This window comes from Durio zibethinus, chromosome 17 (assembly GCF_047325235.1).
Source record: "Durio zibethinus cultivar Kanyao isolate XHJ-2024 chromosome 17, ASM4732523v1, whole genome shotgun sequence".
In the NCBI taxonomy this organism is placed as follows: domain Eukaryota; kingdom Viridiplantae; phylum Streptophyta; class Magnoliopsida; order Malvales; family Malvaceae; genus Durio; species Durio zibethinus.
This window is the reverse complement of record NC_143178.1, coordinates 24807039-24820011: the sequence shown is the minus strand read 5'-3', so window position 1 is coordinate 24820011 and position 12973 is coordinate 24807039. Positions and strand designations below refer to the sequence as shown.

Genomic DNA, 12973 nt, shown 5'->3' with positions numbered 1-12973 from the left:
AAAAGAAGCTTATAAAGGAGTATTGGAAGCATTGTCACTTTTCTTTAGCGGAAGCCATTGAACCTTATCACTTAATATAAAAATAGGTGAACTCACTGAATCACTCAATATAAAAATGGGTAAAAAGGGGTGGTTCAGCTTGTAGTTCCAACTGATCGTTAAATCCAAAGAATCTTTAATGGCTCCAAAAACCATAACCCTCCCTAACCCTAAAACTGGCTAAAGCAAGTAACAATCCACCCTTCGGAGGAAATTGGAGATTGAGGAAGAGGAGCTATTCCGAATTTGAAGACACAACTCAAGTTCCTACGACTTTTTTTTTTCTTCTTATTTTACCATTAATGGAATGTGAAATTAACTTAAAATTTCCATTTGCCTAAATAAGTGGAAACACAATGCCATATCCATCGCCCATCTTTCATTAATGGTAAAATATTCAAAGACTTGATAATTTTAAATATAATAAAAATAATACAATTTTAAAATTTTAATAAAATTATATATAAATTTGATAAAATTTTAAAAATTATATTTTACATTTGACATGTCACAAAATTTAATATAATCATTTTTTTTTTTATTTTACACTTGTTTAACATAAAATAAACACCAACTATAATACACAAATGATCAATTCTACTTTTTCTCACGCCACAACAAGACATGTTTTGTTTTGAATCTTCTACTTCAATAAACTACAATTCATATATTTATATTATATAAAATATTAATAATTCAGATATTTATATTATATTTTATATAAAAATTACATATTATAATTCATTTATATATATATAAAAACACAAAATATATATTTTTTTATTTTATAAAATTCATATATAACTTTTATTAAAATTTTAAACATCATCTTCGTATCTTTTATTTGTATTATTTTCATTACACATCTTTTTAAATTTCCATGTCTAAATCTTGCAGAATGTCAGTAATTCGATGAAAACTAAAGCAAGAAAGAACAACTGGAAAGCTAACCTCCTATGCATTATGATCTATGCGAAAGTGGTCACATTAGCAAACATGAATCCCCAACATTTTAAACTCATCCACGCTGAGAAAATTAAATTATCAATCTTCGAACAGGAATTCTTAAATAATATTTCACTACAACATTTGCATCTCTGCCTAACCCCGTCAAAGCAAAGCATAAGCAAAGCTCAAATTAATGGATCCGTCACACTCCTGCAAGCTCACAATTTGAGAAAATCACCCAGCCTTTTGGCAAGCAAATTGCAGTTCATCTTTCTCCCTCCATATTATAGGACAACAATATGACCATTATAAACTATAGGTAATGGTATTCTCAAAATTGCAGCTTCTGACAACTTGAGATCCATCTTAATATGGTCTGTATCTCATCGGCCGCCTAAACCTTGGAACCCTCCTGAAAATAAGGTCAGCCGAGTTAAGCAGAAACTATTATATTCAATTCTCTCAAGCATGGGGGTAAAAGAAGTATATTTGACATCAACAGATTAAAAAAATCAGATGAAAGATTCTGAAGTAACAGACACCATGCCAATTAAACTAGTTTGTCAGTACTGTGTTCGGAGCCATGATTGCAAGAAAAAGCTTAAACAATATAGGCATATCAAATGCTAGATAGTAGAATCATAATAGGCATAATTTCTGAGCATCATGAGATGTTTTCCACTTCCATGCATCTAATTCAGAAAGAACAGATATATATTATAGCAAACCCGACATTGGCTCAACTAACATGCAGAGAAACCAAAACATATCCACTTATCCTTTTTTTCCTGTCCAACAACCAAATAAAGCAAACATATTTCTATGCTTACCCATAACCATATGAAGGATTGAAAGCAGGACCAGACATGAAAGGCCTTCGGGAGCGGAAATATGGGTTGGGTCGCCTTCCTCGATATTGTTTCATTCCAGGAATATTTGTTCGTTTTGCAGAGACCTGAGAATAACCAAACACACTTTTATTATCATGTAGTTTATATTCATGAAGTAATAATCCATATATAAATCAAGTTATAGACCTTCAACTGACGACCATGCAATTCGGATTCATTTAACAGTAGAGCATTTTGAACTGCATCAACTTCAACAAATTCAACGTAGGCAAATCCTTTAGGTTGACCAAACTTGTCTGTCAAAATTGTCACTCTGTTCACTGTTCCGCATGATTGGAAATGCTGCTGAACTTCCTCAGGTGAACATGAGTAGTCTACCTGTTGTTACAAAGACATAAGAGAGTTAGTCCATATCTAGATCATTTGTTCACAAGCACTGAAGAAATCATTTAGTTACATTACACTACATGGAGATCATTTATTAAATGTAAATATAAACCTTTTATAAGTTACCTAAAGAAGCCAAACAACATAACACAGCATTCAACAAACTACATTAATATTTCCACTGTTTGAATCACATTGAACTTGACATCTATACAAACTAAGCCTTGATTGTCCAAGCAAATGCACATAATAAGGCATTTTCAAGCCACATTACATGCACAAACATAAAACCAAACTGGGTTGAAAGGATTAAATGCTAAAACTCTTCCTACATCCTTATTGGTCACCGTAAAAGCAGAATCATACTTTTAGCTTTACTTACAAGTGAATTTTATCACCAAGATATTAATTGGACAGAAGATAACGTAAATGTGACAATTTAGGCAAATCAACAACTAAAAAAAGGTTAAAAAAAAGGCATAGGAAAGGGTTGATAACCTCACATTACCAACATAAATCGAGCGGGAATCAACTTCCTCCTTTTCAACTTGGGTTGCAGAAACACTTGAGGAATCTTCATACACATCCAGGAAAAGAAAGTAAAAACAAATAAGCTTTCTGGAAATAACAATTCACAAACACAATAACCCATAAAAAAAAAAATCAAATCAAGAATTAAAAACATTTTTTTTCTTAATTTAACAGTCAAATTGTTCAAAAATATAGCCAAAACTTAGATCAAATACAAACCCAGAAAAGCAAAAAGAGAAAAAAAGAACCTTGGACAGCGCCCATCTCTTTCTCAACCTTAGCTTGCATTTCACGTAAAGCCCCCGCCTCTTCCTCGATCTCCTTAAGCCTCTTTTTCATGTCCTCCAAATCCTTAAATTTTTTCAAAAAAAAGTTGTTTTTCATCAGACAAAAAGCTCGACTCAAGCTAAGGAAAGGTTAAATAAAAAAGGGTTAACCTTGGAATTGGAATTGGGATCTTGTTCAAGCTCATGCTCGTTGCCTTCGTAATCATCAGCTCCACCAGACAGGTCGAAGTCAGCGTCCATCTCTCCGTCCTCGTCAGGGATCTCCCCTCCGTACACCTCGTGCTCTTGCTCTTGGTGTCGCTCCATTCTTTCTTTTTGTGGGTGTTTGAAAGGGGAATTTGTCGAATTGAGGGAAATTTGGGATTTAGGGTTTTGTATTTGTTGGTGAGTTGAGATTGGTACTTACGACTTAAGGACGTCGGCGTATGGCTTTGATATTTTTTGGGAGAATCACACTTTCGTGTTCCGAATGGTAAACAAATTAATGGCCGGTGATTTAATGTAAAATAAATCAGACAACGACATTTTTCGAAATTATTGATCTACCCTTAATCCTTAATGTTTGACTTACAACATTCATCTGAACTAATAAGTCAAATTTTTGTGGTTTAAATTTTAATTTTTCTTGTAATGAAAATTAGTATATGATTTAAACTCTTTAGTTTTTTTTTTTTTTAATCTCTTTATCTAAACGATGATATAGTGTTTTACAGGAGTATGTTTTTTCCTCGTTTCATAATAAATTATTCTTACAATTAAAATTTATTTAAATATAATAATTTATTTTTTAATTTATAACGAATCACGCACATAATATGTTTCACATATTTTTAATTGAGTTTATATTTAATGCATTTTCAGTATATAAATTTTTAAGAGTAAAAAAAATTTTAAAAATCTAAAAATCGATTCGAAATTGTAGTATTCAGTTCGATTTAAATTTTTTTTATTCGATTCAGATCAAATTCAAATATTAAATATATATATATTAAGTTTGAATCGAATTTCAAATCGAGAGGTAAAAAATAAAAAATATATATAATCGAATCGAATTATATATATTTTCTTAGTTTTTATATGTTTTAAATTTTTATAAAATAAAAATAATAATTTTATATCAAAATCTATTTAAATCTATTAAAATTTTATATTAAAATAATTTAAAAAATTAAAAACCAATAAACCAAACTAAACCAAATCGGTAAAATTTAATTCGATTCGGATTGAATCGAATGAAGATTCGATTCGAATTTGGATCGAATTTTAAAATTTCATAATATTATGTAGTATCTGAAAATATCAAATCGAATCCACTCTTAACCGAACTGTTATCACCTTTATAGATTTTATGCTTGAATGATTTCATTTTGTTAATATATAAATGAATATCAACTTTAAAATAAATATACAAAAATTTATTTTTTAAAAAAAAAAAAACTTACTCATCAATAAAGTGATATCATTTGATTAACTGCATTAATGAGATGATATCATCTGATTCACTGATAATGTATCAAATATAAATCCTTTTTAATTAAGTTAATCTTTAAGAATAAAAAGAATTATAGTTTAGTAAAGTTTTATCTAACTAGGACAATGCAATTCCAATTTCATTAGGACTAGGATAATAATAAATCACTCTGTGTAAAAGCATGCACGCACCTTCACATACAAACTCTAGTTTAAGGTCAAGTTAATTGCTCAAATTCAATCCTCAACCATTGAGCATTGTTCTTTTCTCTTTTTTTTTTTGTTTCTTACGGGAGCTGTGATCATGCCGCAGTTGTACCATGTGTGGCAACCAGATGAGGATGAAGAACCTGGTAGGGCCGATCAAGCTTTTCAACAAGTCCGATTTGTCATACCGGATGAGCATGAAGAACCTGGTAGGGCTGATGAAGCTTGTCAACAAGTCAGATTTGTTTTTCAAACCCTTAGAGCTTGAAGATGAAAATGGACTTGTGAGAGAGAGAGTTGAAGAATCTTGGGATACCAGCTTGTGGAGGCGCTCCGAACTGCTTTCCTCTGATGACATAATTGTTTATATAATTGACCATTTAACTGACGTTGGATTTTACGATGGTGATATTTAAGAGATGCTGGATGGAATTTTCAATGAAATAATCTTCATTCTGTATAAAGAAGAGAATTCCAAACTCGGCGTAGTAACGATAAGGTTATGTGTTTTCAGAAGGGAACGTTGGGAAGATGAGGCTGCAGAGGCAGATGAGGACATGGCAATGGAAGAAGCAATGGCAGAAACAGCTCTGAAGCCAGTGCCTGCAACTAAAGAATCCATACAGGCATTACGCAAGGTCAAGCTTGGAGATATTATTCCTCGTTTTTCTTCCGAACAACGTGTGATTTGCTTTGAGGAACTCTCACTGCAGGCAACGGATGATCTCACAAGCATGCCATGTTCTCATCTCTTTCATGAAAATTGCATCGTCAAGTGGCTGAATACCAGTCATTTGTGCCCATTGTGCCGCTTTCCGATGCCGACTAATGCCAATGGTCAACAATGTGGTCGAACTTCATATTTTCCATAGCTCTTATTATTTGTAATATACTACGTAATATACTACATAGTTTTCAAATATGTATAAACATGTATAAAGGCCAATAATTTTGTATGCTTCACTTGGATATCATATATGAATTTTGGATAAAAAATTAACTTAAATTTTTTTTGGTATAAAAAAATTATAGATTAAAAATATCACATCTTAAGATTGAGAAATAACACGATCATATTACTTTGAAGTAAAACTTCAAAGTAATACAAAACCTAATATATAACCATTGAAAAATCCTCAAATAAAATAAGATTTTAAAAAAGTTTTAATATCTGTAAAATAACTAAATAATAAGTCTCCAAATCATCAATGTCAAGTATTACAACTAAAAGAAACAATACTTCATAAAATTTTATTTGTTAAATTGTTATCTAATACTCAGATTCTTCTAGTTCCTTACAAGATTAATCATTTTTATTATTCATATCATATATAAAATAAACAAAATGAAGATTGAACAAATTATAGCTCAACAAATATAGGCTCACACATCTTATTGATCAAATATTAATTTCATACAAATTATATAGATCATTCCAAGGCATTCATCAAATCATAATATCAAAAACAATTCAAATATCATCATTTTGTCAAACATTTCATAAATTTATAAATCAATATCAAATATATTAATTCATAAATCATTTCAAAGATACTATTATTCAATATTGTAATCAAATCAAATCATGGATCAATTGTAAAAATCATCATAAATCATCACAAATCATCATAAAATCATTAGTTCATCGTTAGTAATGATCACTGCTATAACCCGTGACATTGATCATATCGATAATTTCATCATCATGATCATTGCTAATTATTATAACCCACTAACTTGGGTTTAATGCTAACTACTATAACCCGTTAGCCAGGGCCATAGAATTAATTCTGGTGTCAATGATCTCACTTTCTCAAAGATGTAAAAACATAACTATCATAAAATCATTATTTACGTATAAATCATTTTCTTATTTCATTTATAAGTATGATCCATCATTTACATAGCAAAACACAAAATAATCATATGCTTGATCCTATTTTCATATATCGAAAATAAAGAAATAAAATATTTACTTATTTAAAAAAATATATATATAAACATAGGTTTGAAAACAAGTAAAGTGTGTGAGATTCTACTTACCTCCTTTCGATTCCATCACTTAATTTTTCTCTCAAAATAATTAACGGCCTATTCAAGATAATTTCAATATAACCGTAATTAATCAACCCATTTTGAGACCAATTATACAAAAAAAAATTAAGTCAAGTAAAGATTAACTCAACTAATTAATACTAACAGCTTGAGTTCTTTTTACTAAAATAGCTATATCTCAAGATATCCAACTCAAAATTAAAATTTTTTTGATGCGATAAAACTAGACTTGACAAGCTTTCTAACTATATATGGCCATCTCATGATTTTCTGTAGATTAATTATAATAAATTTTGCAATTCACGTCATATGTTGTTATTAGATAGTATATATATCTTTTAATAAAAATTACACATTTATTCATAGGAAACTCTAAATTCAATTTTGCTTATTTCGTTGAAAAATAGACTCAATAAGCTTTCCAAACATAAATGGTGTAATTTATAACTCCTTGTATACAAACTAAAAGAAATTTTGTAATTCCTCTCTACTGCTGCTATTAGGTTTTCTATATATTCATAAGTAAAAATTAAAATATTATTCATAAAAAAACTCAGAATTAACTTTCGTTTATTTCATTGGAAAGTAAATTCAGCAAGCTTTTCAAAGTATATAATAATCATGACAATATTTTATTTTTTAATGTAGAATATTATTTTAATCCACCACTGCACACACCAAAGTTTATATGAAATATAAATTTTCCTTTCCAATCTTATCAAATTTTTATTTCCTATTTTTACAATAATAAATCACATTATTAAACTATTTTAACACTTTATTAGACTTTAATTAAAGTTTAAATAATTTGTCCAAATTAATCTTGAAGAGAGATAATGAATTTTTTAAAATTTTAAGATTTTTGGATTACAAATTAAACTTTACGACTTAATAATTAACTTTATTTCTTCAAAATTGAAGGAAATTATATACTAAACTTTGAAAGACAACTCTTATTGTAGTTTTTATTTTTATCCTTCAATTGAAATTCTTTCACTTGTTTGTTCTATATAAAAAAGAAAAAATAAGCATTTTTTTTAGATCAATTGTCGATCAAATAAGTGATAGATGCTAATCTTATTAAAAGTTAAATTATTTATCAATAGATTTTATGTATTTTTCATTATTTATTAAAGAATCTCTCCACTTATAAAAATGTTTAAAAAAATCTTTTTTTTTTTTTTAGGTATTACAAAGAAATTAAAAAAAAAGTTATAAGTATAAGGGATCGAACATTAATCTTGCGGGAATCCATCTTTTAAGAGAATGCTTACTTTATTATTGAGTGAAATATCTTAGTGTAGTTTTATTTATTTTTTTACTTTTTCAAAACTCAAAATTGAATGTTATTTCAAGACTTCAAGTCATAAGAAAGCTTTGTATTTATACGTCATTTATACTTAATTTTTTTATTTTTAATTAAAAAAAAAAAGAGATTTCGTATATATTAATTGACCCAGTCTTTCGATGAAGAGTTTCCCATTGATATAATCCAAACATACTAAATACCTCTCTTTTCAAAACAAACTTATATATATTTTTATTCCCTATCTTTTAATATTGTGATACCTGTATATTGTCACATGAATTCCTTTAATTTACCACTAGGAAAATGCCAGTCAAAAAATATTTTTTGTTATTTTTATTCATCAAATATTTTTTATAAAATTTATCTAATTAAAAAAATAAAAAAAGAAAAATGACATGTAGATATCTAACTTGACCTCTTTTTTTTTTATAAAATTTATTAAATATGAAAAAAGGAAAAATGAAAAAATGATCGAAAATGGTGATAAGAGTAAAATAAAATAGTTTGTGTACACATTCGTAGTTTTTTCAATAAAATAATATAATTAAAAAAATAAAAAAATAACAAAAATTAAAAAGAAAAGATGATAAAGCAAAAAAAAAAAAAAAGAGGAAGTTAAGTTGAATGGGAAATTAGTAATAATGAGTTTTCTTTAATAATTTTTCTTAAAAAATTATTAAATAAAAATAAAAAATAAAAATAATTTTTTAATCAATAATATAAAATAAGTCTAACATTAAAAAAAGTTAAAATATTTTAAAAAAATTTATAAATATTTAAAAGGGAAAAAGGAAGAAAAATGTAAATAGAAAAATGTTAAAAAAATAAAAAAAATATTTTGACATATAACATACCATTGATATCAAATTGATGAGACATAAAAAAATTTAAAATCTTAAAAAATATTTATTAAATATATAAAAATAAACACATGACATACTAATCCCATAAAAAGTTTTAACTTGAAAGAAAGCAAAATGAAAGAAAAAAAATTATATAAAGTGGGATCTATTTTTAAAAAATAAAATTTTTCGAAAAATATTTATTAAATAATGCCATGTGGCACCCTAAATAGTAAGAACTGTTTATAGTACATATGCAAAATTAATACCATAGATGCTTCGTTGTATATGTAATGGAATATCCTGTGAAAAGGGGAAAGAGAAAGTTGGATCCTTTGTGAATTCTTGATTCAATGCCTTGCAGTTAATTTACATGTAGGGTTCTTTGTGCACATTGTCAAAAAGGGGGTTGGAATCTTAAATGTTACTAACATTTTAATAAGCATTGTCAGAAAGGGTTTGAATCTTTTACAACAGGCAAAAAAACATTGGACAAAAGCTCAAAGTTTTCATTACACACTGTCTAAATTAATTCCTCCATGTAACTATTAGTCATGGTTTCTTTTTATATTTCTTGTTGAATACTAAAGGAGTTTGGAGCTAAAAATATTGTTTACAAAGTGCAAGTTGCCAATTAAATATTGTTTTTCTTTCATACTCAAGCATCATTTATATCTTCATAATCAACATGTTATTAGGGGTGGAAAAAAAAATAAAAATTGATTTAAAAGTATAATGTTTGATTTAATTTAAATCAAATTTGAATATTAAATATATATATATTAAATTTGAATCGAACTTTAATTTTAAATGTGAAAAAAAAATTGAATAGAATTATATATTTTTATTAATTTATATATATTTAAATTTGTATACAATAAATTAATTATTTTACATATAAATTTATTTAAATATATTAAAATAATATATAAAAATAAAAAATTTAAAATTTAAAAACAAATAAACCAAATCGAATTAATAAAATTTAGTTTGAATCGAAATGACTTAAAAAAAAAATTGATTTGATTTAAGATAAAATTTTAAAAGTTTATAATATTATATATTATTTAAAAAAATTAAATCGAATTTAATTTAATCTAAACCCTTATTACTCTTATATTTTATGTATAATCTCTATATTGTATAAGAGACTGGCAACTTTTCCGTGTTAGGACGTTGAAGAAAGGCAGCAATAGAGACGAGTACAATCATACCTAATCATAATAATTTTATTTCTTCTTGTTGTTTTTCAACATAAAAGATCATGGTAGAATTAGATTTGTGTTCCAAGAGATCAAAAGCTTAAGATCCGATGTTGGAACTTCAAGGAGTAGTAATACCTGCAATAAATTCAAATAATTAATAATTCTGAAAATCTGATAAGTGCACCTGAAAATGGAGATTTAAGAGATAGAGAGGAAGAGGAGCCCTTACTTCCACACGTGACGTTGTGAGGAACAGTCCTTCTACAGCCTACAATCTGGGTAATGGTGCGTTCCACTCCGATGAGGGCTGCAACCTGAGGGGTAATAACAGGGCACACACACTCCACATGGGTGACCCTAACGCGTCGGCAGCAAATAGGGGAAGGATTTGATACGTCTCAGTCCCGTATGCAAATTTTGAAGATATATATATATATATATATATATATATATAAATAAAGATTTAATCTCATAACAGTCATCAGTGCGATAAAACAGTATTAAAACAATAGTGCTACATAATGAGAGTTACTTCTAAAACTTTAAATTTTGATGTAATTTATAATTTATGTGTTTTGTGTTGGATTTGCTTAATATTTCATATGATTCGATTTATGATATGTGTGTTTTGTGTTGGGTTTGCTTAATGTTTCATGTGACTCGATAGATCTGTGTATTTTGTATTAGATCTGATAAAGACATTAAGATCTCATGTTAAAATGCTTTGAGGATTTGTAATAATAAATATATAGAAGTTTAAATTCAAATCTGTGAAATTTTTTTTGTAGGATAAAATTGAGAGACTTTTGAGTTAAAGTGGACAAACGAACAATATCTTATAAATTGGGTGTAGATATCCTGATTGCCTCCAAATATCAGTGCCCTCCAACCATTGACAAGAAGCCTTTGTTCCTCCTTGCACTCGCTAAGACTCATGTCTCCTCTACTCATTGGAACCTCGAAAACACCCAACACCACCACCACCAATGTTATAAGAGTCCCAGCACCGGCCCATGAGCTTGCCATCAAATATCCTTTTCCTGATAGTATTAATCTTTCTTGCTGTTGTAAGCAATAATGTATTTGATGCACACCTCTAACTTTTATAGCGGAGTATGGAAGCCTAAGCATTAATTTCTTTTAGATTTTCCTATTTTGATAATGTTTAGTTGAGCATGGCTTAAACTACCATTGACTTAAAAAGTTTCAAGTTAGGATGGAACAATGGATTATAGACTTGTAGTTTCAGGCCTTTTTTTTATTTATTTACACATTTGATTTATGTAATAAATTTTTTTAATTTATTATTTTTAATTTATTATTTAATTATTTTTAATAAAAAATTCACAAATTTCAACTGAATAACTTCATTTGAGTTTTTGTCGATGAACATGATGAGTTTTTGTCGATGAACATGCCTCGATGTACGATATTATGGCAATATCAAACTAGACAACAAGGCCATAAGCAACTAATAATCTAAAAATAAAAAGAAAATTACTGTAATCAAAACACAACAAACAAAAACGATAATATCATACCTTGTTTATTTTTCATTTGTTTAATTGGGGCTCAAAATACAAGCAAAAATTAATATTATACTATACATGCAAAGGCAATCCAAGAACATTCTTTGTATCTTATATTTAAAAGTATGACTACAAACTGAAATATCAAACCATTGAAGGAATTAAGCACTTTAAGAGGTTCGGCTACAAAATGCACCCTCTGATACGGGGAGAGCCCTCCAATCGGCCTCTCAAATGGACCTTAAATCAAAGAGTGTATTTTTCACTCATGTTGCACACCAATGTTCAAGCTAATACCAATGGCAATAAAGCGCTATATGCAGGAAACTATGTATCAACACAATGTTCTAAGGCTTTACTGAGTGTGAATTCTTGAAAATTTAGCCAGACTGGTATTGCTGATGCGTTTAAGCTCAGACGGGGGAACTGAGATCAATCTCCTTGTAATATTGTCTATCAGTTCTGAATTAGTCTCTAACATGGCACCACTAATGCTCACCACACCTGGATTCTGGCTGTTCAGTACCGAGAATGCAGTAACAGGCTCAAAACCTGCATTCACGCAAAAATGGAACAGACCGCGGGGAAACAGGATGACATCTCCTGCCTTGATGAATGATTGGAAAAGGGTGTTGTTGGTGTCGATGAAACCAGCAAGCACAACACCTTTGCTAAGAAAAAATAACTCAGAGGCTCTAGGGTGGGAATGAGGCATTACCCTACCATCCACTTCAAGGTCAGTTCTGGCTATTGATAGGCCAAGAGTGTTCAGGCCTGGGAAATCTGCAGCAGTGACTATGTTTACTGAGGAACGAAGAAAGTTGTCTGTATCTCCTGCATGGTTTAGCTTTGAAGTCTTGAAATCTGGAGCAATGATGCGGGAAAAATTCTTGCAAGGAAAACCGTTGATGAACACGGTTTGTTTTGCAGTCATATTGGTTGGACAAGCATCATAGAGGTTGCCAATATCTGCCAGGCAGATACTGATGGAAGTGCAGAAGATGATGAAGAAAAGAAGATTTGAATTCATCTTGGTTTTCTCTTGTGAAGCTATGGGTGTCAGCTTGCTTGTTGTCATGTTTATATATGTTACATTTAGAGGTTGCAAGGACTAGAATTTATTTTTCCAGGCTTGGAGTTCACTTCTGGATTCCATATGGATTCCATACGAAGAAGTCCATTGCTTTAAAGAAAGATAATCTCAAAGTACCTCAATGGCTGGAGCCTGAATGTCCCTTGTGTTCTTCGCTGATATTCCCTTCAATCTTTGATGATAGCAACAGCAAATTCTAATGTGGACCCTACATTTTCAA

The 12973-nt window shown here is 29.0% G+C and overlaps 3 protein-coding genes across 3 annotated transcripts; 1 reads left to right on the top strand and 2 right to left on the bottom strand.

The window, feature by feature from the left end:
• Positions 1 to 978: 978 nt before the first annotated feature.
• Positions 979 to 3516, bottom strand: LOC111285452 (polyadenylate-binding protein 1-like). Its single transcript, XM_022874926.2, has 6 exons — positions 3194 to 3516; positions 3005 to 3107; positions 2729 to 2799; positions 2025 to 2216; positions 1818 to 1942; positions 979 to 1399 (listed from the first exon to the last, which is right to left on the bottom strand). The coding sequence occupies exons 1-6, from the start codon at positions 3347 to 3349 to the stop codon at positions 1354 to 1356; spliced, it is 693 nt and encodes a 230-aa protein (XP_022730661.2). The 5' UTR covers positions 3350 to 3516; the 3' UTR covers positions 979 to 1353.
• Positions 3517 to 5139: 1623 nt separating this feature from the next.
• LOC111275255 (E3 ubiquitin-protein ligase SGR9, amyloplastic-like) lies at positions 5140 to 5592 on the top strand. Its single transcript, XM_022860467.2, has one exon. The coding sequence runs from the start codon at positions 5140 to 5142 to the stop codon at positions 5590 to 5592; it is 453 nt and encodes a 150-aa protein (XP_022716202.2).
• A 5947-nt stretch (positions 5593 to 11539) lies between these two features.
• On the bottom strand, positions 11540 to 12895 carry LOC111289916 (RmlC-like cupins superfamily protein). Its single transcript, XM_022881281.2, has one exon. It carries the CDS (start codon positions 12736 to 12738, stop codon positions 12016 to 12018), a length of 723 nt encoding a protein of 240 aa, XP_022737016.1. The 5' UTR covers positions 12739 to 12895; the 3' UTR covers positions 11540 to 12015.
• Between the last annotated feature and the right edge of the window lie 78 nt (positions 12896 to 12973).